The 26,105-nt window shown below is 40.3% G+C and overlaps 2 protein-coding genes across 3 annotated transcripts in view; both read left to right on the top strand.

Moving 5' to 3' along the window:
- Il1rl1 (interleukin 1 receptor like 1) overlaps positions 1–14,346 on the top strand; it is a 30,689-nt gene extending 16,343 nt beyond the window's left edge. The window contains exons 4-12 of one of the 2 annotated variants that reach the window (XM_027951841.2): positions 756–930; positions 1,030–1,192; positions 2,992–3,063; positions 4,495–4,636; positions 4,950–5,095; positions 8,913–9,059; positions 10,846–11,013; positions 12,372–12,514; positions 12,664–14,346. In XM_027951841.2, coding sequence (XP_027807642.1) covers positions 756–930; positions 1,030–1,192; positions 2,992–3,063; positions 4,495–4,636; positions 4,950–5,095; positions 8,913–9,059; positions 10,846–11,013; positions 12,372–12,514; positions 12,664–12,750 — 1,243 coding nt within the window. In that variant the 3' untranslated portion in view covers positions 12,751–14,346. Of the gene's footprint in view, positions 1–755; positions 931–1,029; positions 1,193–2,991; positions 3,064–4,494; positions 4,637–4,949; positions 5,096–8,912; positions 9,060–10,845; positions 11,014–12,371 lie in introns of both variants that reach the window. The other variant, XM_027951839.2, reaches the window with a different exon arrangement.
- A 2,344-nt stretch (positions 14,347–16,690) lies between these two features.
- Il18r1 (interleukin 18 receptor 1) overlaps positions 16,691–26,105 on the top strand; it is a 36,898-nt gene continuing 27,483 nt past the window's right edge. Inside the window, exons 1-3 of the mRNA XM_027951838.2 lie at positions 16,691–16,861; positions 17,242–17,372; positions 24,439–24,524. Of these exons, the coding sequence (XP_027807639.2) occupies positions 24,467–24,524 (58 nt within the window). The 5' untranslated portion in view covers positions 16,691–16,861; positions 17,242–17,372; positions 24,439–24,466. The remainder of the gene's footprint in view (positions 16,862–17,241; positions 17,373–24,438; positions 24,525–26,105) is intronic.

Genomic DNA, 26,105 nt, shown 5'->3' with positions numbered 1-26,105 from the left:
TTGCTCCCTCTTGGCTGGAAGGAAGAATCCACTGGCACAAAACCCAGTAACCTAGACTTTTGGCATCATGGAGATTTGGGTGGGTGAAAAGGGGCAACTGGCCAGACCTTAAATCTTAGAGGTCAGCCAAGGAGGGTTGTGTGAGGTTGCATGGGCTATAGATCACTAGTCCATATATAAAGTGTTACACTTTGAATTCATGCCCATATTCTTGACCTACAAAACATTAGATAAGCTACATTCAAAAGATAGCCTGAGTATAGTTACATGCCTCTGATCCCCTACCAGTTTCAAGTTCACAACCTAGTCCTAGTTAGCTGTGTGACACCAGCAAGCTGCTTCTCTTCCTGTTAGTTTCCTCTTCTGTAAAATACATGTGATAATATAATCTACCTTGAAGCATCATTGTGAGAATAAAATGAGATAAGGTATGAAAAATGCTTACCACCATGACAGGCACGTACTTTCAATTAGTACTCGTCATCATGATCATATTGGGATCATGCTTTTACAGCAGACGTAGTATATGAAGTCGTCATTTTGGAGCTGAAATAGGTGTTATTTTTTTTTTTCTCAAGAGAAATAAAAACTTCATGGTGTCAAAACTCTACATTTAAATGATTATTTTCCCCTAAGAAAGGAACCACTATCAATTATTGTTTTATGGAGAAAAATAATATCAAGCGAAGGCTAGAGTTGACTTGTTATTTTACAATTCTGAGTAACTTTTTTTTTGGTCTGGCTTATTTTAATAGTCCCACCTTGAATAAGACTGGCTTTGCAAATGTCACCATATATAAAAAACAACCAGATTGCAAAATTCCAGATTATTTAATGTATTCAACAGTATCTGGATCAGCAAAAAATTCCAGAATTTCTTGTCCTACAATTGACCTCTACAATTGGACAGCACCTCTGGAGTGGTTTAAGGTAAAAGGAAAATTTTTTTGGAGGGCGGGGAGTGGTGAAATACACAAAAATAGATAAAAGTCCAAAATTACTGAAAAGGGAATGGAACTTTTGTTTTAGAATTGTGAAGCTCTCCAGGGATCAAGGTATAGGACACACAAGTCATTTTTGCTCATCAACAATGTAAGGAGTGATGACGAAGGTGATTACACCTGTAAATTTATACACACTGAAAATGGAGTCAGTTACAGTGTGACAGCGACCAGATCCTTCACGGTTACACGTAAGCTTCTAACTTGGGCAAAACAGGATGTGTTAACAAAGATAACATGGGAAGAGTTGTGCCTTTCTTGTTGAGTTTCCTGCACTTTGTCCTTCCTTGTTCTTCTTCTTTCACCCTATTGTCTACATCTTCTACTATGGCAAAGAGATATCCCCAAACACTAACAAGATCTAAGAAATTCAAGGAGAATATCACACTACTAATCCAAAGCCGCATCTACTCTTTCTCTTGTGACTTAATTTTCCAAAGGTAAAGCAATGTGAATGATAATGTAGTTACTTTTATTGAATGGCAATGCAATGATCCACAGGGTATTGGTTCCAGGGACCCCCTCAGATACCAGAATCCCTGGATGCTCAAACCCTCATCTAGAACAGTAATATAATCTATTCATTTATCTATGCAATAAATTATCAGTATTTGCATAGATCCTGTGTGTCTCCTCCTTGAATTCAACCCTAGGTTACTTACAATACCTGATACAATGTAGATGCTATGTGAATAGTTGCTATTCTGTATTGTTTAGGGAATAATGGCAAAGAAAAAAATCTGTGCATATTTAGCAGGGAAGCAAAATTTCCACCTAAATTTTCAATCCATGGTTTGAAATTATAGATGTAGAATCTATAGAGATGAAGGGCTAACTCTAAGGGGTACAGTTGGGTATCCAAATGTTTTGGGGTGGGTTTTTAATCCTAGTTTGCAATGTTTTTGACATCATCAAAGACCTAAAGTAAGTTACTTATTTCTAGATAATACTTTTGTTTCCAAATATATATTAAATTTTATAAAAAGCCATTTAAGGAAGAGACTTCACAGTCACAACTTGTCAGATCTACAGAGAGCTGAGGTTACCTTAGCACAGCTTGGTCTATAGTGCAGTGAAGTAGCACATTTACATGTGGCAGTTTTCTCAGAGCAAAACAATATTGGAGAAAAATTTCTGTGTGGATATTTTCAGATCTCCACCGCTACAACATAAGTATTGCCAGACCACTTTTCTATTTTTTCCTTTTATGGTTTTAACTTCAATCCCTGTAGTAGTTCTTAAACACAGGACCCTGAAATAAATCAGCATGAAGGGGTGCTCCAAAATACTCACCTGCCTCCCTGTCCCTCAGCCTCAGTGGCCACCAGAGTGAGTACTCCCTAAGAGGAAGAGACTTCTCCTACTAAGGGTGGGCCACTATGGTGGAGAACAATAAGTAGGAGACCTGTGGACTGCATGCATCTTTTTTTTTTTTTAAAGAGAGAGAGACAGAGAGAGAGAGAGAGAGAGAGAGAGAGAGAGAGAGAGAGAATTTTAATATTTATTTTTTAGTTTTCAGCGGACACAACATATTTGTTTGTATGTGAAGCTGAGGATCGAACCTGGGCCGCACGCATGCCAGGCGAGCGCGCTACCGCTTGAGCCACATCCCCAGCCCATGCATGCATCTTTTTTATGAGTCTTTTGACATCGTCTCTGTAATTTTATGCTTATCCTGTAGATTTGTGGGGTTTGAATGTTTTTTTAGGTCACACAATAAATTTAATAGACTGGATCAACATTTGTTTCATTTATATTGAAGAGAAGTAAAATACAAAAAAAGCATTGTAATATAGTAAGAGAAAGTATTTACTTAAATTTTGTTGTTGTTGTTTCATTTGTATATAAGTGTGTGTTGCCAAGATTATAGTCAGAAAAGTTTGAGAACATTTTGTAAAATAAGTTAGAAATATGAAAATACAAGCTTTATATTGATGACCATTCAATGCTCTTTTAATTCTCATATTCTCTTTTTGTTTTTAATTTTAAGATACACAAGGCTTTTCTATGTTTCCCATAATTATAGCCCCTCCATACAATGAAACACAGGAAGTGGAAATCGGTAAGAAAATTATATGAATGCGTGTTGACTGAAAAAAATTCTTCCTTATGACCCCCGATCTGAATTCCTCTAGATATAGTCAGCTGATTAGCAAGTGTACCTTAAGGAGTATAAGATGACAGTGTGGAAACACCAGCCCCAGGCACCTGCTGAAAATAGGGACCACTGTTGTAGCAATATGCGACATTTACATCTGTTTTGTGCTTTGGAATTTATGGTGTTTTCCTGTATAGGTCTGTTTTATTGTTACTTCTGTACAGGAGACAGACATTGTTTCCACTTGGCTTTTGAGAAAACAGAGATGCTGAAGGGCATGCCCAAGTTCATGGATAATAAATGATAGAAAAAGAATGAGAATACGGACCTGGTTCTTCCACCACTGCCTTTCCAGGTTCTCATTAGAAGTGGGCACCATTTGAAGATCTCAGCATGTGGAACAAGTGTCCTCATGACGTGGCCTCCCCTGCCTCATGGCCTGTCTGTAGCCATTAGCCCTGCACACTCACCACCCCTCTGGGTTGCTCTCTGATGAGCACCACTTCCCACATTCTTCCCTACTGCCACCACGTTGTGCCTCTGTCCCCTCTCTCAAGACTAAGCTCATAAATTTCTTCTGTGTGATTCCCTCACACTACCCTCCTTCCTGAGGAAGAGCAGGATCCAAGCCTCCTCCATCTACCCCAGTCCAGGACATCTTTTTCTTGTGCCATGTTTGATAGCCATAGCCAGAGGTTTGTCCCTCTGTCCTCATGGGTCTCTTTGTCAGTCTTTCTATTTGAACATGGCCATACTTTGTGTTCTAATTATTAACTTACACCATTACCACCTCCCAGAGGCTCTGCGGTCCTCATCTCTCCTTAGTTGACTTCTTTTTAACACAGCTTCCTTTGGGAGCCAAGGGCTCAGGCTAAGGATGGTTGAACACACACCCAGGATCAAACAGCGTCTTTCAGTTCCGCAGGGAGAAGTCTCACGGTTAGGGATTTGGGGTGGAGCACTCGAGAGTGCTCTTCATGGATGATCAAGTTCCAGATGATTGTTGAGTTGTGTAAAACGTGGTTTTGTCTCCAAAGGTAGATTATGGATAGATGAAGAAAATTCAGGTGGAGGGGAAAACTGTAGAAGAAACAATTAAAAAGAAACTCCAGTTTCTAGTAAGGAGAAATCCTACATTATCATGGGAGGCTGTGAAGCTAGATCATCTGCCCCTTTAGTTTCCTCTGAGGTGAGACAGTGGTGGGAGCTGAGCTTCCAGTTTAATTGAGAGTGACATGAAGAGTCTAGAGAGAAGGGAGGAGGCAAAGAGGGCAAAGAGAGAAGGTGCTCTAGAGACCACATCAGATGTTCTGCCAACATTTTTCACATTAAGTGAAATTAGATACTACATGCATAATTTAATTTTACTGGTGAATTCCTTTACTTCTCATCTAGGAAAAACAGCAAACATAACTTGCTCTGCTTGCTTTGGAAAAGGCTCTCAGATATTGGCTGCCGTCCTGTGGCAGATTAACAAAACCAAAGTGAGAGACTTTGGTGAAGCAAGAATTCAAGAGGAGGAAGGCCAAAATGAAAGGTATTTTTATATCCAAGTTGAAACATCTCCTTCTTCTCCCTCATTATTGGCACCTGCAGAGAAAACATTAAAAGTAACAAGTTGCTGGGCATTCTGTAATCCCAAGGGCTCCGGAGGCTGAGGCAGGAGGACCGTGAGTTCAAAGCCAGCCTCAGCAACAGCGAGGCGCTAAGCAACTCAGTGAGACCCCAACTCTAAATAAAATACAAAATAGGGCTGGGGATGTGGCTTAGTGGTTGAGTGCCCCTGAGATCAATACCCAGTAAACTCCACCCCCCCTCCCTCCCCAAAAGGTAACAAAGTGCCTTCTCAGTTTTAGCAATGAGCTGATATGTCTGAGCACAGTTTTAAGAATAACTGATGTGAAGAAAGAGGATTTGTCCTTGGAGTACAACTGTCTGGCCCTGAACCTGCATGGAATGATAAGGAATACCATAAGACTGAGAAGGAAAAAGCCAAGTAAGGAGTGTCTGAGGCTTTGGTCACCTGCGTCTGCTCTGTCAACTGTAAGCTGAAATCGTTTTCTTAAGAGGACAGCGTCCTGCAGTTTGGTTCCAGGGACTCCATCATGACTATGGAAATGGCCTGTCTCATAGAACACGCTTCTCCTGTGCCGACCCTCGGGCTCTGGTCTTTTCAGAATATTTCCATTTGCTAGGAACCTTCTTTACTGCTCTCTGTCCTCTTCCCCCTCCTCCCATTTTCCTCCTCCTTACCTCTTCCCCTTCGTCCTCCTCCTCCTCTCCTGCTTCTCCTCCTCCTGCTTCTCGGTGGGCTCCTCTTCTACCTGTGACTGCTTCCTAGGCCATTCCTACTTAGGTGCAGACCACAAAGGGATGCTGCTGTGTACCGAGGAGTCAAATCAATAATAAAGCTGCCTGTGAGTCACTGTGCTTCTGATTGTCGTCACCACACCCAGATAGCACTAACTCTTCTCAATGACAAGATGCTCTCGGCAGGGGCAGATGACCCCATGGTCCACTCCTTCCATCAGTCCCTGCCTGCAGTGTCATCGAGGCGAATATCCCGATAAGCACTAGGTTCCTGTGCACTTGTTCTTTTGCAGTACCAGGGACAGTCATTTCGTTTATTAGGTGAAGTATTTGACCCCAGAGAAAAGGGAAAAATATGGGTCTGTTTACATAACATCACTCTCTTAGTAGCAGTATAACTATGTAGAAATTATATATTATTTGTCAAAGATCCAGAAAGAAAGTTAAACTCTGGGTTCATACTCATGTGCAGGGTATGGCCTGGATTCATCTGGATTAACACACAGACACCTAGAACAATGAAAAACAACTTGGGGCGGGGAGAAACAGACCAGTTTGATATGGTCATGATAGGTCTCTGCTTGAGTTTTCTTGTTTTGGCTTTGATTTTAACTTCTGATTTGTCTTTATAAAACAAAGAGTCATGACTCATGAAGAGGAGCTTAAATTCAGTCCTGCTCAGTAGGACATTAGGCTTCTGCCAGTGGTGACTGTGTCACCCCAGGATGGCTGTGGACCAGGTCAAAATGTCCCAGGGTGGTAGTGGGCATGTGGATCCTACAGGAAAGGGGAAGCCATACACCACTCCCCACCTAGCACCACCTTTGTGTCCTTGTCCCTGTGCTTTGCTTATGTTACAATTCATGAATATTCTCTGATTACTTGTGTATTGGAACTTTGTTCATGTTACCTTTTTTCTTTGTGTGTGTGATTTTGTAGTTTCTAGTTTATTTGTATTTTATCGGTTTTGTTCAAATCAACAGTTATACTCTGTTTCAATGACTGTGTAAATTAAACAAAAATTGTCTCTACTGCTATACCTTTACTTCTGGAACTACAGCATCTTTTGAACTTAAATAACAAACAAAATCCTATGTCTCCATATTATTATATACTACTAAATAAATATTTGATGATCATAATATTAATAACACACACGTATGCATTGTTTGTTGTCCCAGGTCCTGTCTGGTTATTTTACAATTAAATTTCTCATTTATTCTCTCAATACCCCACAAGGGAGAGAATGTTATTGTCATCTAATGTTATAGATGAGGAAACAAAAGCGTAAAGAGCCAAATAACTTGCTAAATACTATAGATTACTACAATCATGAAGCCAGGATTCAAACACAGTGACATTTTTCTATTTATAAACACTTGCTGGGAGTGTTGAGTGTTTATTCATCACATGCAAGATTGTCCTGTACCTTTTTTTTCTTTTTAAGAGAGAGAGAGAGAGAGAGAGAGAGAATTTTTTAATATTTATTTTTTAGTTTTCGGTGAACACAACATTCTTATTTTTTATTTTTATGTGGTGCTGACGATCGAACCCAGTGTCCTGCGCATGCCAGGTGAGCGCGCTACTGCTTGAGCCACATCCCCAGACCCCTGTACCTTTTTAAGTTATTGTACTTAGGTAGATACTGAACTCCAATTCTCTTCTACATAGTGAATCAGTCTCTTTCCTCCAATTGAAAGCGTCCTGCACAGGACCTCACAACAATCCCCACAAGAAGTGTACATTCTTAGACTGCATCCAGATAGGACCTCTAGAAAATCCCCCCTCCCCTCACTCCGGGGGACTGAACCCAGTGGGGCTTTACCACTGAGCTGTATCCCTAGCCCTTTTTATTTTGAGATTGGATCTTGCCCAGGCCGGCCTTGAACTTGTGATCCTCCTCCCTCAGCCTCTCAAGTAGCTGGAATTACAGGTGTATATCACCGTGCTCAGTTTAGACAATCGTTTTGAAATGAGTTCCTGAGAGAGTTTTTATCATTCAAACTGATGACAATGTAGACAGTAAGCTCTCTGCCAATTTTTAGTTCTTTTTCCCAGCTTTGGATCACTTCACCTCCATCATTCTTGATGTCATAGTGATGGATACTCAGAGGGCTCATGAACATACAGAGGGGAGAAATCTGTGAATAAAGGTCAGTGTCTTTCAGCATTGATCGTGAGAGCCCATGAACTGAGTCTTAAGATTGAAACAAACCAAATCTCATTTGATCTCTCTTTCATTTTTAAGCAAGGCTGTTTCTAAGACAAGATTGCTGGCAATTCTAAGGAAATAAACATAAACCACCAAGAATACTGTGAAAGTCATCAACCTCAGCAAAAGTGAGGCACTAAACAACTCAGTGAGACTCTGTCTCTAAGCAAAATACAAAATAGGGCTGGAGATGTGGCTCAGTGGTTTAGTTATCCCTGAATTCAATCCCAGGTATCAAAAAACAAAAATCCCAGTTATTATGTTCAGCTTGTACACATCTGATACAAGTCCTTGAAGATGGAAACTATGCTGCATTTGAATTTCTTGAAACAAGGGATACTCAGATAAAGTTCAGTGATGGCTAAATAATATTTGCCATCAGAGGAGGAAGGGGTAGGCGAAGGATCTAGAACCCAGCAACTCAACTTGATCAGATAGGCTTCAGAGACTTCCAGGGCTCTGCCTGCACCTTTTCTTCCTATGCCATCGAACTATCAGAGCTCATGTGTCCTCCAGACCCATTTATTCATTCTCCTTAGTGTGCCCCACAAACACCAGGCTTGTCCATTCCCCTCCCATTATTATACGAGTTTGAATCCTCATCTTGTACCACAAATTCTGTGCTCTTTACTACTCAGAGCACCTGCAATCTGTCTGCACAGAACCCAACCTTCTGCCATCCGATTAATCTTGTGTGGAAAGCACTTACATTGTTGATGGCTCCCATGACCTTCAAACAGAACAAGGCAAGTGTATTGCCTGGGGTTTCAACTCTGGTCAAATCTAGCCCCAACCCATCTTTGTAATCAGCTTTCACTAATTTCCCAAATTGGGTTGTTCCGGTTCCTAAGAAAACAGACTCCCCTATCTGCACTTTGTCTCACAGCATTCTCCTGGACAGGAGGTCATTTCCTGTTTCTGCATGTCTCTGAATCCTACATGTCCTTCAGGAATCTTCTGCAGGAAGTCTGCCTTGCCCAGAATGGAGCAAGCTCTTTTTCAAATGTCTCTGCCAGTTACAATCATGCTTTTACCTCCCAGCTTAGTTAAGTTTACATGTGTCTCTTTTGCTCTTGAGAATCCTGGGTGATGACTACCTGGTGCTTTGCACAGAGTATAGGTTCATTAATGTTGATGAACTGAAGTTTAAAGCAGCCATGAAAATTCCAGGGAAGTATTTTTGGTGTGAATCTCTTATAATTCCAGTGGAGGCCACTATGCATATATTTGTCTGTTTATCTTGTTTTCATAATACTAAGGATTGCTCTTCTCCTCTCCCTGTCCTTTGTAGTTGATCATCAACACATCTACTATGTAGTTGCAGGATGTAGTATCTCGTTAATGATAATCAATATCTTGGTGATAATTCTGAAATCATTCTGGATTGAGGTCATTCTGCTCTGGAGAGATGTAGCTAGACCTTACAAAACTAGGAATGGTAAGTGGCAAGTTTCAAGTTTTTCTTCAAAAGAAAAAGGTCTCATAAGAACAGATTATCAGTAAATGGGGCGGGGGAGATATTGGGGATTAAATCCGAAAGTGCTTTACCCTTGAGCCACATCCCCAGCCCTTTTTATTTTTAGTTTTGAGACAGGATCTCACTAAATTGCTTTGACTGACCTTGAACTGTGATCCTCCCTCCTACCTCAGCCTCTTGAGTCACTGGGATTACAGGTGTGTACCACCACACTTGGCTTAGTGAAATTTTTTGAGTCTACTCAGAGACCATTTTCCATCCTGCTCTGATGTTCAATGTGGTACTGAGATTCATGACAACAGCTTAAATATTCTCCTTGCTAGATTTGCTGTTTCTACTAAATCCCTAATAGCAGAATCTGTCCCAAGCCCAGAAAGTTTTGAATACTTGGGAAATGTGTGTTAGTAAAACTTTATGAAATAAAGCGCAGTAAAAAAAAAAAAAAAGTTGTTTCTGTTTTGCATATATGCATAAGTTAGACAGATGCAGCAGAATGCAAGATCATTTTCCCTGGAAAGTTGTTTTATGAGTATATACATGCACATGAGCACACATATGTATGTGAGCATACAGTAGTATACACACATATGAACACATACACATACACACATGCACATAATGTATATGTAAAACAAGATAGTTCTGCCTACTAAATATGGACATTATTCTTTCATTTGTAAGCAAACAGATGTTAGATTTTTCTATATACTCTACTATAGCTAATTCTTTGTGGGAAATTGAGACGTCTTAAGAAACTCTATTTTCTAGTTAGTCATTACTAGCCTTTAGCATTTTCACTTCTTCCAGAAAAGTATAGTAGTTTCCCCTTATCCTTAGTTTCATTTTCTGTAGTTTTAGTTACCCAAGGTCAACTGTGGTTAAAATTTATATATATATGAAAATACTATAACTAAACAAAACACAAGCTTTAAATTCTGCACCATTCTGAGTAGTGTGGTGAAAATTGACACCATCCTGCCCAGGACTTGAATCATGAATCATCTCTTTGTTTGGTGTATCCACTAGACTAACAGGCTACCTGCCTATTAGTCAGTGTCTTGATTATCAGATTGACTATTGTAGTATATCAGTGCTTGTGTTCAAGTAACCTCTATTTAACTCCATAATTGCCCCCAACGTGCAAAAGCAGCTGTTCTGGCAATTTTATTATAATATTTTGCTGTGATTATTCTATTTTATTATTAGTTATTATGATTCATGTCTTACTGTGTCTGATTTATAACTTAAAACTTTCATAGGTATGCCTGTATAGGGGAACACTTAGAATATGTAGAGTTCAGTATTTCTGAAGTTTCAGGAATCCACTGAGATTTTGGAACACATTTCCTGTGGATAAGTGAGAACCACTGTATGGGGGGAAATGGATGACACTGAGGTCTACCAGACACTAGGAGAAGGCATGTCAATGACTATAAATAGTTCATAATAGATTAGTGATCAGCCATGACCACACCACTTGACCTACACTGGGCACTATCTCTTCTGTTCTCCATTATTCAGTCTGAGACAATGAATAGCAAGAGAAGTTTGGGATTAAGACTATTATTTCCATACCACATTTTGTGGCAGTGGATTGCCATCATCTCTTGGTTCTAGAATATTTTGGAGGATGGGGATCATTCACCAACAGCCATAGAACTTGGTGAGGAAAGTAGTACTCGGAGAAGTGAAAATGAGAATTTTTAGAACCAAGTAATGGAGTTGTACTTCTTGTTTTCATTTTCAGATGGAAAACTCTATGATGCTTATGTTATATATCCACGGAACTACAGAAGCAATTCAGAAGAGGCCGGTTCTGTGGAGTACTTTGTTCATCAGATTCTGCCTGATGTTCTTGAAAATCAATGTGGATATAAATTATGCATTTATGGAAGAGATCTGCTACCTGGAGAAGGTAAAGCTGTCTCTGTATACATCATATGATTCTTTCCAGGAAGCTCCCCTTTCATTCCCCAGCTCTCCCACACTGGTGGAAAGTAATGGGTGATGGTTTCAAGAGCTCTTTTCATGTCACAGGTGTGCTCAGGCCTTGGCGGGGGACACCACTTGTCTGTGAGCTCACACTGTGCACCACCTCTGGGCATGGGCTCTTCATCTCTTCTTTCTTAGTGCATCAAGTTCATTTCTAGTTCCACCTCTCCCCAGCCAAGTTTCGATACTCTCTGGTGCTCATGCCTGTGTTGCATTCACTGGGCAACGACACACTTATTGAAATGATTTCCTCCTTCCCCTCCCTCAAGGCATAACCTGTGATCTTTCTTCCACTCAGATAGAATAAACCCACCAGATCACCACTGGACTCTCTTCTATCCTTAGAAAATGTTCACGCCTGGCTTTGTGTGTATTCTTATGCTAGTTACCTTCCATTTTCACCCCCTTTACGGCCCTTCTGCATCCCGCTCCATCCAGGATGGAGAATCTGAATTCATGATCTTCATTTAACAATATTTCACAATATTTATTTTTTGACTTCAGACTTCATGAATTTGCAGCCTTCAGCCCCTACACTAAAAAGATCTTGAGTTGCTTTGTTCATGGTTGTGTTTCCTGACTGTATTTTTACCTCCTGCCGTGAGAATTAGGTACTTTACATGTTTTACTTAGTCCACCCAGAGATAGTTAAATCACCATGGTACTGATCTTCTTAGACACTGACTTGGAAAAAGATATAATATTCCTTAAGATTTTTCTAGTCTCGATCAAATCAGTCCTGACAACAGAGATTACTGGGGTATGAAGTGGAACCAGGACTTTCCTAGAGACATGGATCAGCTTGGGCTGGGGGCAGGGCTTCTTGAAATTTCACTCTCCCCGTGTGAGTTAATATGTTAAATTGTGTTTAAGTTCATATATGAAGCCCTTTTAAAACACATGCACACATCTTCTAAGTCTCTTACAGTCAAAGAAGAAAATTCTGATAATTCTAAATCTCCCATGAAACAGTAGGTGAGATACGTCCACATTCCCAAATCACTGGAAGAACCGTTTTAGTTAGAATTGATTTTTACCTGGTGAAAAAGAGGGCGTTGGGTGGATGTTTTTATGGTGATGGGAGAAAGAAGAAAAAAAAAATGGGTTGGTTCTCTATCCAAGTTCATTCCCACTTTCTGAATAAGTCGTTTGATCAGTGATCAGAATCTCATGCCAGATTACAACACTAAGAATATTTTTTAATGTTCAGAACAACCTCCACTATTAGACTATCAAAAAGGCAATGATAGGAGATCCCCAATCTGTTTCTCACCTGACCAGATGCAGCCACGGCAGTGGAAACCAACCTGAGAAAAAGCAGGCGACACGTGTTTATCCTGGCTCCTCACATCACACACAGCAAAGAGTTTTCCTACGAGCAGGAGATTGCCCTGCACAGCGCCCTCATCCGGAACGACTCCAAGGTGATTCTAATAGAAATGGAGGCTCCCGGAGACACAGGTGGACTGCAGGTGGATGACCTTCAGGATTCCCTCAAGCACCTTGTGAAAGTGCAGGGCACCATCAAATGGAGGGAAGATCACGTGGCCAATAAACGGTCTCTGAATTCCAGGTTCTGGAAGCACGTGAGGTACCAAATGCCCATCCCAAGCAAACTCCCCAGCAAGACTTGCACAACAGGGACCAGCGCTTCTGTTGATGCATGCACACGTCTGAGTTCGCAGCTCTCCTGACTTCTGGGGTGGGTGCTGGGATTTGCCTCTGCACCTGTTCTGAAGTGGGAATAGAAGGAATGTCCAGGGTAGTCAGCCCTCGGGCTCCATCTGTAACTTTACTTCTGTTTTCCTAATTCTAGGTGGATACAACTGCCCAGAAAAAAAAGTTTACCAGCCCTCCCCCATTTTGTTTTGTTCTGTTATAGCGTAGGATTTTTTTTTTTTTTTCCCTTCACAGTGCTTTTGATCCTCTGTTTTGTTCTTTTTCTCATTCCTCATGGGTAATTTACATTTTGAACTTCGAACTGGAAGTTTTAGAGTTAAATTTTGGTGTCATCTCAAAGAACACTCTGAGAACTGGGTACAGTGGCAAGCACCTATAATCTCAGGGACTCGGGAGGCTGAGGTAGGAGGGTTGCAAGTTTGAGGCCAGGCTGGGGAACTTAGCAAGCCTCTGTGTCAAAATTAGACATAAAAAAGGGCTAGGGATGTAGGTCAGTGGTAAAGTGCCTCTGGGTTCAACCACCTGTTATGAAAAAAAAACCCCAAAACCAAAGCCCCCCAAAAAAGTCCTATCCCCACATACATAAAAGCAGTAGTAAATCTTGTTCCCATCATGCTACAATTTATTGTATTTTATTTAATAATTGTTCAGCCTTACTATCTAAATATTCACTTTTTTTTTTTTTGGAACGCCTTATCCAAATTGCCATTAAAATAAAACAAAATTTTTCAGTTCTAAGATTTCTTTCACATGTTTAGATTATCTTTGGTAATATTATTTTCTTATTATCAAAGTAGACAGAAGCATATTGTAGAAGAACAGGAAATATAAAATGGGAAGTTAATAAAAATCATTCATAAATCCATGATCTTTAGATTATTTCTGATAAATGTTTTTCTAATTTAAGAAAGTTTCATATTTAACTGGCAAAAGAAAGCTGAAGTACAGATTCTTGTCTGGGAATGTCATCTTGAACTCACTGTCATACCTTTCAGGATCCTGGGTAGACTTATGTCATATGTCCAGAAGTTTGTCTAAAGTATATAGAGTTACTCTTCTTTCTAGGTACTCTATACTCTTAACCTGTAGCTTGAGATTGGGTTGCCAGATAAAACACAGAACAGCAGTTAAAGTTGAATTCAGAGGCTGAAATTTTATCTGAGGTTGATCTGAAATTCAAACTTAGCTGGACATCCTGCATTATTATTTTGCTAGATTACTGTACCTTTTTTTGTGGCAACATCTGATTTTATTGCATTACCAAAAAAACTGGATGCTGCATATCTGACTTGTTCACATCATAGAACTTAAAATGAACAAATCATTCTGTTTGGGATCCACCAGGAATATGACCATGAGGAATTTCCTTAACTTCACTGAAACTTAGTTGCCTTAGGTGAAATAAATGTAATAATGCCAAACACTTTGGTTTCTGTGGTAATAGTAAAAACATATATTAGCATTGCCGGAAGAATTCCATCCATGGTGACAGTTGTAATTATGAAGCCTCCCTGTGCTTCTTGTAATGCTGATTATGTTCTGTAACACCTCTCAATGAAGACTCCTAAACAATAAATTCTCTGCAGTCTCATTATTGGGGATAGATATACCTTTATCCCTGCTTCCCCACCCATCTAAAATGATAGGTGTGTTTTTTTGGTGTATGGATGTGGGAAATTTTGAAACCAATTTTATTTCCCTCTGTACCTCAGGTTTTGGGGATCTTTCTACCTTAGATATGTAGGATTCTCAACATACAATTGGTGATGATCTCTTACTTGGTTCTGTAATACATTTGTTTTCAACTTGCCCCATATTTCTTAATTTTAATGTGTCTCAAGCCTCTATGTTATGAGCTCCTTTGCAAGCATTCAACAAATATTTGCATTTTCTGTATGTGTGCAGAGTACCTCCTTGGGAAGGGCAAGAGAGGAAGGCTGAGAAAGGAGTTAAGCACCCCCTGTGCCTGTTCTTATGGAGCTGGGAGCCTACTGTGGAAACTTGGTGGGAAGAGAAAGCAATTCAGAGATCCCAGATAGGGCTGGCTTCAGGGAAGTTGACATTGCTGAGTTCTTTTCTTTCTCATACACTTTCCTAAATTTACACACCATTTCCCAAATCACCTAAGCTCTTTGGGGCTCAGTTTCTGCAGCTGACAAAATGAGAAGGTAGAAAAAATGACCCCTAAGGGTTTTCTGAGTTCCAGGGGCTCCTAATTCCAAGTTGCATGCTCACAGTGAGGTCAGGAACCTGCTGGATACCTGGATTCTCCTGCCAGCACCACCTGTAGCCTCAGTCAGTTTCTTGCTCTGTGTGACAGGACTCGTAGATTCACACAAAGTAGCATAAATAAAAGAAATTCAGCCCAAACTGATTGGGTGTAAACTATCTGATTGTGGTGAAAATGTCTGTGAATTATAAAAAAAACATAAAGAATTGTTTTTAATTGAGTCAAGTTTGTACTCATAAAACATATACCCTAAGTATTCAGGTCAGTGAGTTTTGACAGCTGAACCACACTCGTGTGGTTACCACCCAAAACAAAATAGAAATGCTTGTCACCCCAGGAAGTTTCATTGTGACATTTCTCAGTCCATTCCTTTCCTTCCCCTGAGGTAAACAATGTTCACACTTGTCAGACCTTGACATTCATATCAACACGCTTATGTGATGTTTGGTCTGGCTTCTTCTATAACATAACATTTTTTTAAAAGATTTATCCATATTTTGCATCAGTTAATAGTTTGTTTCTTTATATTGCTGAGCAGTGTTCCATTGTATAGCTATGTAAGAGTTTTCTTACTCATTTTCTTGTTGAGAGACTTGATGGGCTATTTCCCATTAATGGCTATTATAATATGGTTCCCATGGACATTCTTGTGGGCATATTTTTTTAACTTCTTTTTGTTTAGTACTTAGAAGCAATGACAGGGTAATTGTATGTTTAACTTTTTAAGAAACGGACAAATTGCTTTGCCAACTAATCATTGCATTCAAAATTTCCACTAGTGAATGTGAGCTCTGGTGCTCTAGTGCCTCACCAGTGATGGGTATTTTAGTGGTTAATGAATCTCACTGTGGTCTTATTTTGCAGTTCTCTGACAATTAATGGTGTTACATCTTTTTCATGCTCTTATTGGTCACAAGTGTACCTTATTCAGTGAAGGTAAAATCTTTGCCCTATTTAAATTGTGCTGATTCTTTTTATATTGTGGATGTATAGAAATTATTTATATATTGTGGATACCACAGGTATCTAGAAGCACTATTCTCCTCTGGCCTCCTTTCTTTTGAACAATTTAAAATTTTAAGTCAACAACTCTGCACCCCTCTATATCACTCCCCAGTAGGGAATCCCCATCCCTCATGCCAGGCAATGCCTGGAGTTTGACCTGAGTTCCTAAAATAATGACCCCTCCACATGTTTGGCTCAGGGAGCCTTCAGTGGCTTGGGGACTTCTCTGTTGTCCTTCTGAAACAGAGAGCTCCTGGATTTCCTTACTCAGAATTAAAACTCCCTCAATCTGAGGCCAAATGCCAAGGAAATTGTGACTGATATGTTTTCGAACTACTCTACACAGGTGTATCGCCTGGATTTTGTTTCTTTTCATTGGAACCGTTTCTGTGGGGCTGGAAGAGAAGCAGTCTAGCCGCTTCCTCCCAGTTTGAGCAAACGACATAAATTTCATTTTTCCCCATCATTTGTCTATTTCTCATGCGGGAGGAAACCGGTCCTGGGGAGGCGGGGGTGGGGGTGGGGGGAGGATCTAGGCAAGGTTCCTGGGGAGGCTGCGGGTAACACTTCCTCTCTCCGATCCTCCCCCAGCCTCTTCCTCTTAAATGAGGACACCTCGCTGGGGTCCAGGTGTCCTCGCTCCTCCAGCTAGTCTGGCTGTTGCGCCTTGCTGCCTCAAGGGTGCGCAAAAGCGGGAGGGGCGCGCCAACTCCTGACTCTGCAGGTGGCACAGCCGCCGCCCTGGGTCGCTGGAGTCGAAGGTCACCCCTGCGTGGAGGCTGGGGCGGTTCGCAGGGCCGGGACGCGACCATGATTTTCCCGCTGCGCCCGTCGCCCCAGGGATCCCACAGCTCCGGTAAGTCGCAGGCGGGCACCTGCGCAGAGGAACCGGCCCCCGGTCTCGCTGCCAGAAGCACGCAGCCCACACCTGACCCGACACCCCGCAAACCGGGGTCACTCCTGAGAGTGGGCGCCTCAAGCCTGGGCGACTCCATCCCTGGGAGCATCCCACGGCGGACAGCGTGACACGCTGCCCCTGGAGCGCTCCCGGGACCTGGGGTCCTCCCACGGGCAGCGCCCACCTGCAGCCCTCTCTAGCCGGGTTTCACAGCCAGGAGCCGCAGGACGCTTTTCTTTTTTCACCTTTGATCGGTATCCCCTCCCCGCCCCGGATTACCCTCCCCGATTACCTATCTCTCTCTCTCTGTCCCGCCCTGCGGCCGCGCCTCCTTCCAGTTTCACAGTTGCCAGGAGCTCCGGGGAATCACCTTTTCTCACCTGAGTTTTGAATGCCACCTCGCAGTCAAGAATCCGTGTGAAAGAGGGACAAACGCCCGCGCCCCAGCCTCAGAGACACCCCTTGGAAGGTAAGGACGGGCGCCCGAGCCACGAATGCTAAGTCCCGGTTTTCCCCAGCCGCTTGGAACAAAGAGCCACCCAGACTCAGGGGCCGGTATCTGAAAACTAGATTGATTATGTGTGTTGTGCGTGCGCGCCTAAGAATAATCGGTGAGACAGCATCATCAACTCTCACTGATAGTATGATTTTTAGAAGTGAAAACATTGTCAATTCTTTTCTTAGAGATGAGAACAGCTGAAATAAGTGATGACAATAGTTGTTGTTTCTTAAGCACTTACGGTGTGCCTGACACAGTATAGAAAACTTTTGTTGTATGCACGTAAGCCTTTCAGAGGTGAAATGAAGGAGGAGGTATTATCACATTTAAGAAAAGGGAGGGAGATTCAAGCACAAAGAGATTTAGCAATTTATCCAAGGGCATCCAACTTTTTATTCAAGGGAATGGCTTTATAGCTGGTTGTTCCCCCTGGAAATTCTGGAGGTAGATTGGCAAGGGAATGGTTTATTCAAAGCCAGCTTTGAGGAAGATGGAGAAAAACTTTCTGACTCAAATATCCATCTTTGGGGGATTTAGGGACATGGAAAGATTTTATAAAAGACAAGAAGGCAGAGTGTGACAAAAGGCAGGAAATGTACAGATAGTGTATGTATATGTATATGTATATATATAGTTAGGCTTTGTAAGTCAGAAACATGCCAATCTCCAGTTCCTAGCCCCTCTGAGTGTGGGGAGAGATCTCTTCCTTCTGCCTCCACTCACAGTTTGAGGAAATACAGGTTATAGAAACTCAGTTATTAGGAAGTTGCCCTATTTTCAAAGGCAGTCTGTTCCACAGCTATGTAGTAGTAGATCCTAGTTTCACATCTAATGTTCCTGGTTCCAAAGCTCTGTCTTTAATCTGTGGGGCCTCCAGAAGTCAGAACACCTAGCAGGTTGTATCCCAGTTATCAGAACAGTTAATGGCTGGAAAAGGTCATTCAGGGGTAGAGATCAGAGAATACTGTAATAATTTCACCAACTTCCCTTGCTCTATTCTTGGGACCTCTGCAAACATGTTCTATGCCACACACATTGCTGGGACCTAGGGAACTCCTCTTAACCCCATAGCTTGGGTAGACTGGGAAGTGCAAATTTGGGGAACTGCATTTGCTGGTCTGGGCACACAGTATAGAAAGGCAGGTTCTGCCCTCTGGGACCTTACCAGGGGGAGAAGGCTGGTTCTCGAAGAATGGAAATGTCCTCTCAGATGAGCTTGGACAAGGCTATGCCTGTGTGAGCAGTAATAATTAGCTTCCTTGAGAAGCCAGCCTTTGAGCCACATTGCAAGGACTGTAGTTTCCTAGTGGCTGGGAGAAATGGGCAGATTTAGGGAAAAGCATGAAAAGAACAGTAACAGATAATTGTGGGACAAGAACTATGAAGTGGCTATGATTTTCCTTGCCTTATAGAGGGAAACCAAATTCCACATAGACTCTTTGTTCCTTTGAGTGAAGTGCATGCGGTTTTCTAAGATAATTTTTTTTTCTTTTCTCTTTGGTTGTTTTATCACCTTGCAAATGGAGTGAAACCCCATGCATTGCACCCTGGAGAGAAATAATTACCTGGGGGAAAAAAAAAATCACTGGTGAGCTGCAGCTGGAGTTCAGTGGTAGAGCTCTTGCCTAGCATGAGTGAGGGCCCAAGTTTGATCTACTATGTTAAAAACAACAACAACAACAACACTGATGTTATGATTTTTGTCAAGGCAGTTTATCTTAAGAGGAACTCAATTATATGTTTTGCTAATGAGAATGGGTGGTAGCAAGGCAATTTACATTTATTTCTGCATAAGTCAGTGAAACTAGCTTTAATCTAGACTCACTTCCATGAGTCTCAGGACCCTCATTAGATAAAATTTTTAATGGCCTAACATTTATGGGTTTCTGTGAAATATTTTATTCTAGAGAATGGTCAGTTTCTTCAGGGTAGGGGTGGGGTCAATAAACAAGGGTGGCTGGGCAGAACCAGCAGCTTAGGAGATGACCAGATACCCTGGAAAGGGCCTTGTTCTGCATGGCCTTGTGGGACAGAAATGTTTATAACTGATCTTCTCCCTAGGTCTCACAATTTTTGAAAGAGAAATTATTTTTTTTTATTTAGAAAAAATTTCATGACATTAGATGATTCAGATAAGTATATGACTATTCTTTAAATACACACATATACAGAGGTGCACATACATTTATTTTATACTTAAATAAAACATTAGATATATGTATACATTCACTTAATGTATTTATTATTCAAGATATAATGTATGTTTTATTAAATGTATATGTATATATGTACATATATGTATATATGACATATTACATTTTACTTCTTTAAGTATATGAATAAGTCCAGTAAATCTGTGGCTCTTGTCCTTGGCTTGGCATTAGAATCACCACCTGGGGAGTTTTGGTGACTCAGGTTTCCCAGGCTATACAGACAGGGAATTTCCAGACAGGTGGGTAGAGCCCTAGCTTCATTATTATTTTTTAAAGTTCCAGTTGAGATATAGCACCCTGGACATCATTGAGGTTAAAACATTCTTTTCAAGATGTCATGATTTAAAAAGTAGAAAATCAGGGCCATATGCTAATGAATCAGATGATCACATGAACTCCAAACTCTAAATATTTTAAGAATTTAATGCATTAATTAATTCAGCAAATAATCATTAAGCAGACATAATGTAAAAATGTCAGTTAGTGATAATTACTATAAATAGAAAAACAAAGGGAGAGAAGACAATGGAGAGAGAGAGAGCGAGAGAGAGAGAGAGAGAGAGTGTGTGTGCGCACCCCTATAGACATATATTTGAACTTGAGCAAGCATGCTGTGCTAGATTTTCCACAGAGTCCTCAGGGACCTATTCATTATAACCTGCTAGCAACAAACTTTAATGGAAAGACAGGACTACTGAATTAATCATAGATAATTAATCTTGGCTATTTTGGAAAAGTAACATTAACTAGACCCTATCTTCATGCTAACCATGAAAATTAATCCAGTGAATTTTTTAAAAAGTTAAATTAAAAAATTAAGCCATAAAAACGAAGAAAATAAAGATAATCATCTGCTTTACAACTGTGAGAAGAGGAATCATCTATATTTGAAAGTAATAGAAAAGTCACAAAGCAAAAACAAAAAAAGTTTGATGCCCTCAATATATAATCTTCCATTTATTAGCACATCAAAAGAGGAATTAAGGGCTAAGGATGTGGCTCAAGTGGTAGCACGCTCGTCTGGCATGCGTGCGGCCTGGGTTCGATCCTCAGCACCACATACAAACAAAGATGTTGTGTCCGCCGAAGACTAGAAAATAAATATTAAAATTCTCTCTCTCTCTCTCTTTAAAAAAAAAAAAGAGGAATTAAAAGCAAACTAAACAAATTGGACAAAACACTCAACATCTGAGAACTGAGCAATGGATGTGAAGAAATAGTTCATAATCATAGAAATAAAATAGCTAATAGCACATGGTTAAAATTGACATCATTTATAACAAAGCCAACAGGTACCATCTTTCCATATTGACTACCTGGTTCATTTTAAAACATGAGACTGCCCAGTGCTTTTCCAGGTGTGGTGGATGGAAACCGTCTTGCACTGTGAGGGAAGGTATATGAATCATGGCAACATTTCTGGGCAATATGATTGGCAATGTCTCAAATATGTTGTGTTCATTCACATCCTGCCATGGAAATGATAAGAAATGCAAATAATAATAGCTAACATTTAAGTGGGTGTTTATTATTCTTCAGTCATTTGCAAGAGTAATGCATGTAATTTATGATCAGCTCTTAAGATAGATAGTATTGCTGTCTCCTTGTTTGGACAAAGAAATTGGGGCAGAGAGAGGATAAGTGACATGCATGAGGTTCGTTCACTGGTAAAAGAAAATGGAGATTCCAGTCTTTCCAGGCAGGTACGAGAGGCTGCACTCCAAAACACTGAGTCACATGCGAGAGTCAGGTCTCGTGAGGACAGTCATGGAGTTATTTCACAGTATAATTCATCTTGTAAAGAATCATATGTCCATCAGAAGGAATTTTGGGTGGCAATTAAAATGATGTTAACAAAGAGAACAGCCTGATACAGGAAAATGCTCACTGCATAATATTAAATGGAAATGCAAGATATGAAATTAATTAAATACTTTTAACTATTTAAAATACACAGAAAATAGTTAAAATGCTAAAATATTATTTTATATTGGTTTCTTTTAGTGTTCATTTTGTAAATATTCTGTGTTAGGCACATATTGCTTTAAAAATCAGAAAAACATTTAAAGAAAGAAGAAAATTAACAGTTACAAAAAAAAATCAGAAAAAACTGAAAAAATCCTACATAACAGAAATTTAATATTTATAGTCTCCTATATTTGTTTTATTTATACTTGATAGTATATAAATGACATTTCTCAGAATAGTTCTTTTTCTGGAGATGAATTCATTGTTTAATAAAATATTAACCTCTAGATTTAATACCTACAGCTTAACAAGTACATTCAAAGCTTAATGTACACACAACCACACACACAGAGCTTCATGAATATCAGCTATTTTTGGTACAATACGGTCCTATTATGCTTCATATTGAAACTAATAACTAATCAGGATCTCATAACTTGCTGTGTGTGTGGCACACACCCCTAATCCCAGGGATTCTGGAGGCTGAGACAAGAGAATTGCAAGTGTGATGCCAGCCTTAGCAATTTAGTGAGGCACTGTATCAAAAAAAAAAAAAAATTAAAATGGGCCTGGGGAAGTGGCTTAGTGACAAAGTACCCCTGGGTTTAAATCCTAGGACAGGGGGAAAAAATCAGAATCTCATAATTTTACCCATTTGTAGACCTTATTAAAAAACCTCAAATCTTAAAAAAAAAGGAAAGGAAGAAAGAAAAAGAAAGAAAGAAAGAAATTGATGACCTTTACAAGGTTACGTCAGCCTTCACCAGAGAAATAACATAAAGGAAACAACATTTTTCATTCTACAAGAATAGACAGAGTTAATGATAAAAGGTGTTGGTGGGGGGGAATGGAAGAAGTTTCAAGCATAAAATTGTTCTAATTCAATTATGAACAGTGGGTACTTTCCATACATATTTGTTCCTTTCGCCTTTACATTATTGATGTGTAGCTCTTGGAAATTCCACCAAATGTTTGGTGGTGTTATAGGTAAGGGTTGTTATAAATAGTTCGGCAGCTTCATTATTGAACTTTTTCTAGGATTCAGGAATTAATAGCTCCCCTTTTGTTTAGGATGGGAGGTGAGTGGAAGTTGGTAAAAGGAACTTATTCTAGGTGAGAGGCTACCATGTACCCAAAAGACTTCATAAATTTCAGACAGCTTCATTATGTAAAGAGCCTCTTTAGCTTCATTTTGATAATAAGCAAACAGGCTATAAGACTTTTAAATACCTTGCCCAAACTTGGAGAGCTCCTCAGGCCTTGGTCAAATTAGACAGCCAGCTAGGGTCTGTGCGTCCGTGAGACTAAGCTCTTTCTATCACATTGTGTTCCCTCCAGCTGGTGGGTCACTGAGGTGGAAGCAGCAAGGTTTTTGGTAAACAAGGGACATAGGGTTATTTATGAATAGTTGGACTTGGTGAATGGTCTCCACTGAGGAAGAATTTGCTGACATTCTGCTTTCTAAATTTTGTAATTAAAAGGGTAAGGGTCAGGTTGTCCTAGGATCAAAGTTCTATGCAGATCTCAGTTACACTGGGTCATGGTCAGTTTCAAAGTGGGCTCTGGGGTGTAGGGAGATCTTTAAGTCTCTGTTCCCTACAATAAACACCCATGGGCACTTGAGTTTGAATGCATGGCCATAGCACACACAAGTGTTCTTCAGTGACACTGAAGAGCTATGTGCTACACACTGGGCCAGACTTTACTGACAAGCAGAATAGGCTCAGCTCCCAGAAGGAAGATGCATTTTTAAACATTCAACCCACAAATGAAAATTGAATTACCAATCATGATGAGCAAATTCTTATGCACCCTCCAAAGGCCTGGGTATTAAAGGCTTCATCCCCAAGTGGTGGCTTGGGAGGTGGTGGACACTGGGAAGCAGGGCCTAGTAGGAGATCTTTAGGTCATGGGGGTGTGCCCTTGTGGGGATAGTGGGACCCTGACTACTTTCCCTTTCTTCTGTTTGTTCCCTGGTCATAAGGTGACCATTTTTACTCCACCAATGTGTCCCCCACCGAGATGTGCTTCCTCACCATAGACCTAAAACAATGGGGCCAGCTGATAGTAGACACAGACAGACCTCCTTAACTGTGAACAGTAGTTGACTATTTTGACATAAACCTGTCTAACGCACATACACACTCATGCACTGCCACAGCCTGGCTGGCTGGGCAAAATAGCCGGGGGGGGGGGGGGGGGGGGGCGGGGGGGGGTGATGAAGAACTTGTGTAGGTTGATACAGCAGGAGTAGGAGCCCTTTATTGTAGGACAGGAGGGGTATTTATACATTCCACAGAGCTTATCTTAATTAACATAAAATAGATACAGCAGTCAACCAATAAGGAATCTCCACACTTAATGGCTTGCTGGCGTTACTTCACAAACCACTCCCTCTGGCAAAATGCCAGGCGCCATCCAGACTTGTTTACAGACTCTAACAATGCACGTGTCAACACACATGTTCCCCCTAGATGCAACTGCTGTACATGTCTTGGCATGACACAAATTGTTCGTTAATGAAATGGCAGATTTTCTAGAAATACTGTGGCCCTTAACTTTGACTTTGGAGGCAGGCCTTAGTAGATCAGGCCTAAAACACTAATTTTAGGCCTAATTCTGTTGAATTAGAAAGTTGCATTGTTAAGTATTTCTTCTGGAAGCCAACATTAATTGCCTTGACATTTCGTTAGTTCTCCATGGCTGGAACTTCTGAGAACTGGTGACCACTTTAAGGGATTTGAAAATATCTGGGCTATGTTTAAACATCTGCTGTCACATGATTTTTTAAAGCCTTCATAAGACAGGTATGTTTTTATTAAGTTTTTGGCATAAGCTATCTTATTCTGTTTCAGATAAACTATTTGATACAGAGTCCTAAACATGCATTGTGGAGGAGGATTCATGACTCTTTTGCTTCTTATGGTTACACGCGACTCAGGTAAGTTGTGAAAAAAAAAAAAAAACTTTGTTAGTAATCTAGAGGGAATGTCAGGATTTTGTCTTTTTTTTTTTGGGGGGGGGGTGGAGGTGGTTACTAAAAATGCTGAGTTTACCAAAATATATTGATTTAAAATTCTACTTTAGAAAGTTGACAACTATTTGGTGTCTCTGAGGTAGAGAATAAAAGATCCATAGCAATGGAATCAAGTAAAAAAGATCCATGTGATAATTTTTTTTTTTTTTAAAAAAGGACTTAGTTCTCCAAGCTTGTAAAAACTTGTGTCCTGAAATAAATTACATTTGAGAAGAAACTTTGGTTCATGTTATTTGAAACTGAGGAGGAAGCAACTATCTTTATTATGGATTTTTTTTTTTTAGGAAGTTTTGTACACACCAACTCCTTCCTTAGAGGGATGCAAAGATTCATCTGATTCTTTAGGAAATAATAAGTACCTTATAGATTTATGAACAATATCAGGGCTAGAAAGAATAAACAAGAAAGAGACTGGTTAGATTAGGGAGACAAGTAGGTTTCTAGGTGGATATCAAGTACGATTTCTAAACTTATTAACAACGATACTTGGAAGTCCCCTCTGCCTCAACCCTCTTGAAAAGAATTCTGAAACCCCATTCTTTGGAGAAGAGTTCCATGATTGGATGGCAAGTTTTCCCTCAGGCTTTGGAGGGTAAAGTGGGAGCACATATGAGACTTTGCCTGGATATATTGTCTAGGAGAAGGGAACATCTACTTTGGTAAATTATTGCTGAAGGTCTAGTTGAGTTAGTAGATACTTTCAAATAACGTAGGTCCAGTCTTGAGTATGGTTACTTAAATGGGTCCTCTATTGTTGTGATGGCACCAAGGCTACAATGTAGTACTTTCCAAACATTAAAGGAACAAAGTAGATATTCTCTTCCTGATAGAGAATAATCTGTCAGAAAGTACTGAGTGGAAAAGCAAGGTGCAGGAAGAGGTGTGTGCATGAATCCCACGTTCTGTTCACCTGCACTAACAAACTTGCTCCCAGTTACCAGGAAACATGTTAATCAGCTTTGCATTGCTGTGACCAAAATACGTGACAAGAACAACTTAGGGGAGGAAAAGTTTGTTTTGGGGTCACGGTTTCAGAGGTTCAATCCATGGCCTTTCCATACTTCACCACTCTGGGCTGAAGAAAGAAGCAAGGGATAAAATATATCCCCCCAAAGCATGCCCTCAATGACCTACTTCCTCCAACCCCATCAACCAAGCCTAGAGTAACCTTCCAATTATTAATCCATAAAAAGGATTAACCCTCTGATGAGATTATAGCTCTCACACTCTAATTACTTCACTTCTGGACATTTTTTTAAAAATTTTTTATTTATTTATTTATTTTTAGTCATACATGACAGTAGAATGCATTTTGTATATAATACATACATGGAATGTACATACATTAATCATATTGTCTATCATGTTGCATTGCCCAACATGAGCTTTTTTGAGGTCACTTCTTATCCAAACCATAACAGGATGTTTCAGAACACAAATACAACTCTAAGATCTGCTGTGTAATGTTGCCAGAGTCCCAGTTTC

This window comes from Marmota flaviventris, chromosome 14 (genome assembly GCF_047511675.1).
Source record: "Marmota flaviventris isolate mMarFla1 chromosome 14, mMarFla1.hap1, whole genome shotgun sequence".
NCBI lineage: Eukaryota > Metazoa > Chordata > Mammalia > Rodentia > Sciuridae > Marmota > Marmota flaviventris.
Note: the sequence above shows the minus strand (reverse complement) of the source record. Positions and strands in the feature narration are given on the sequence as shown.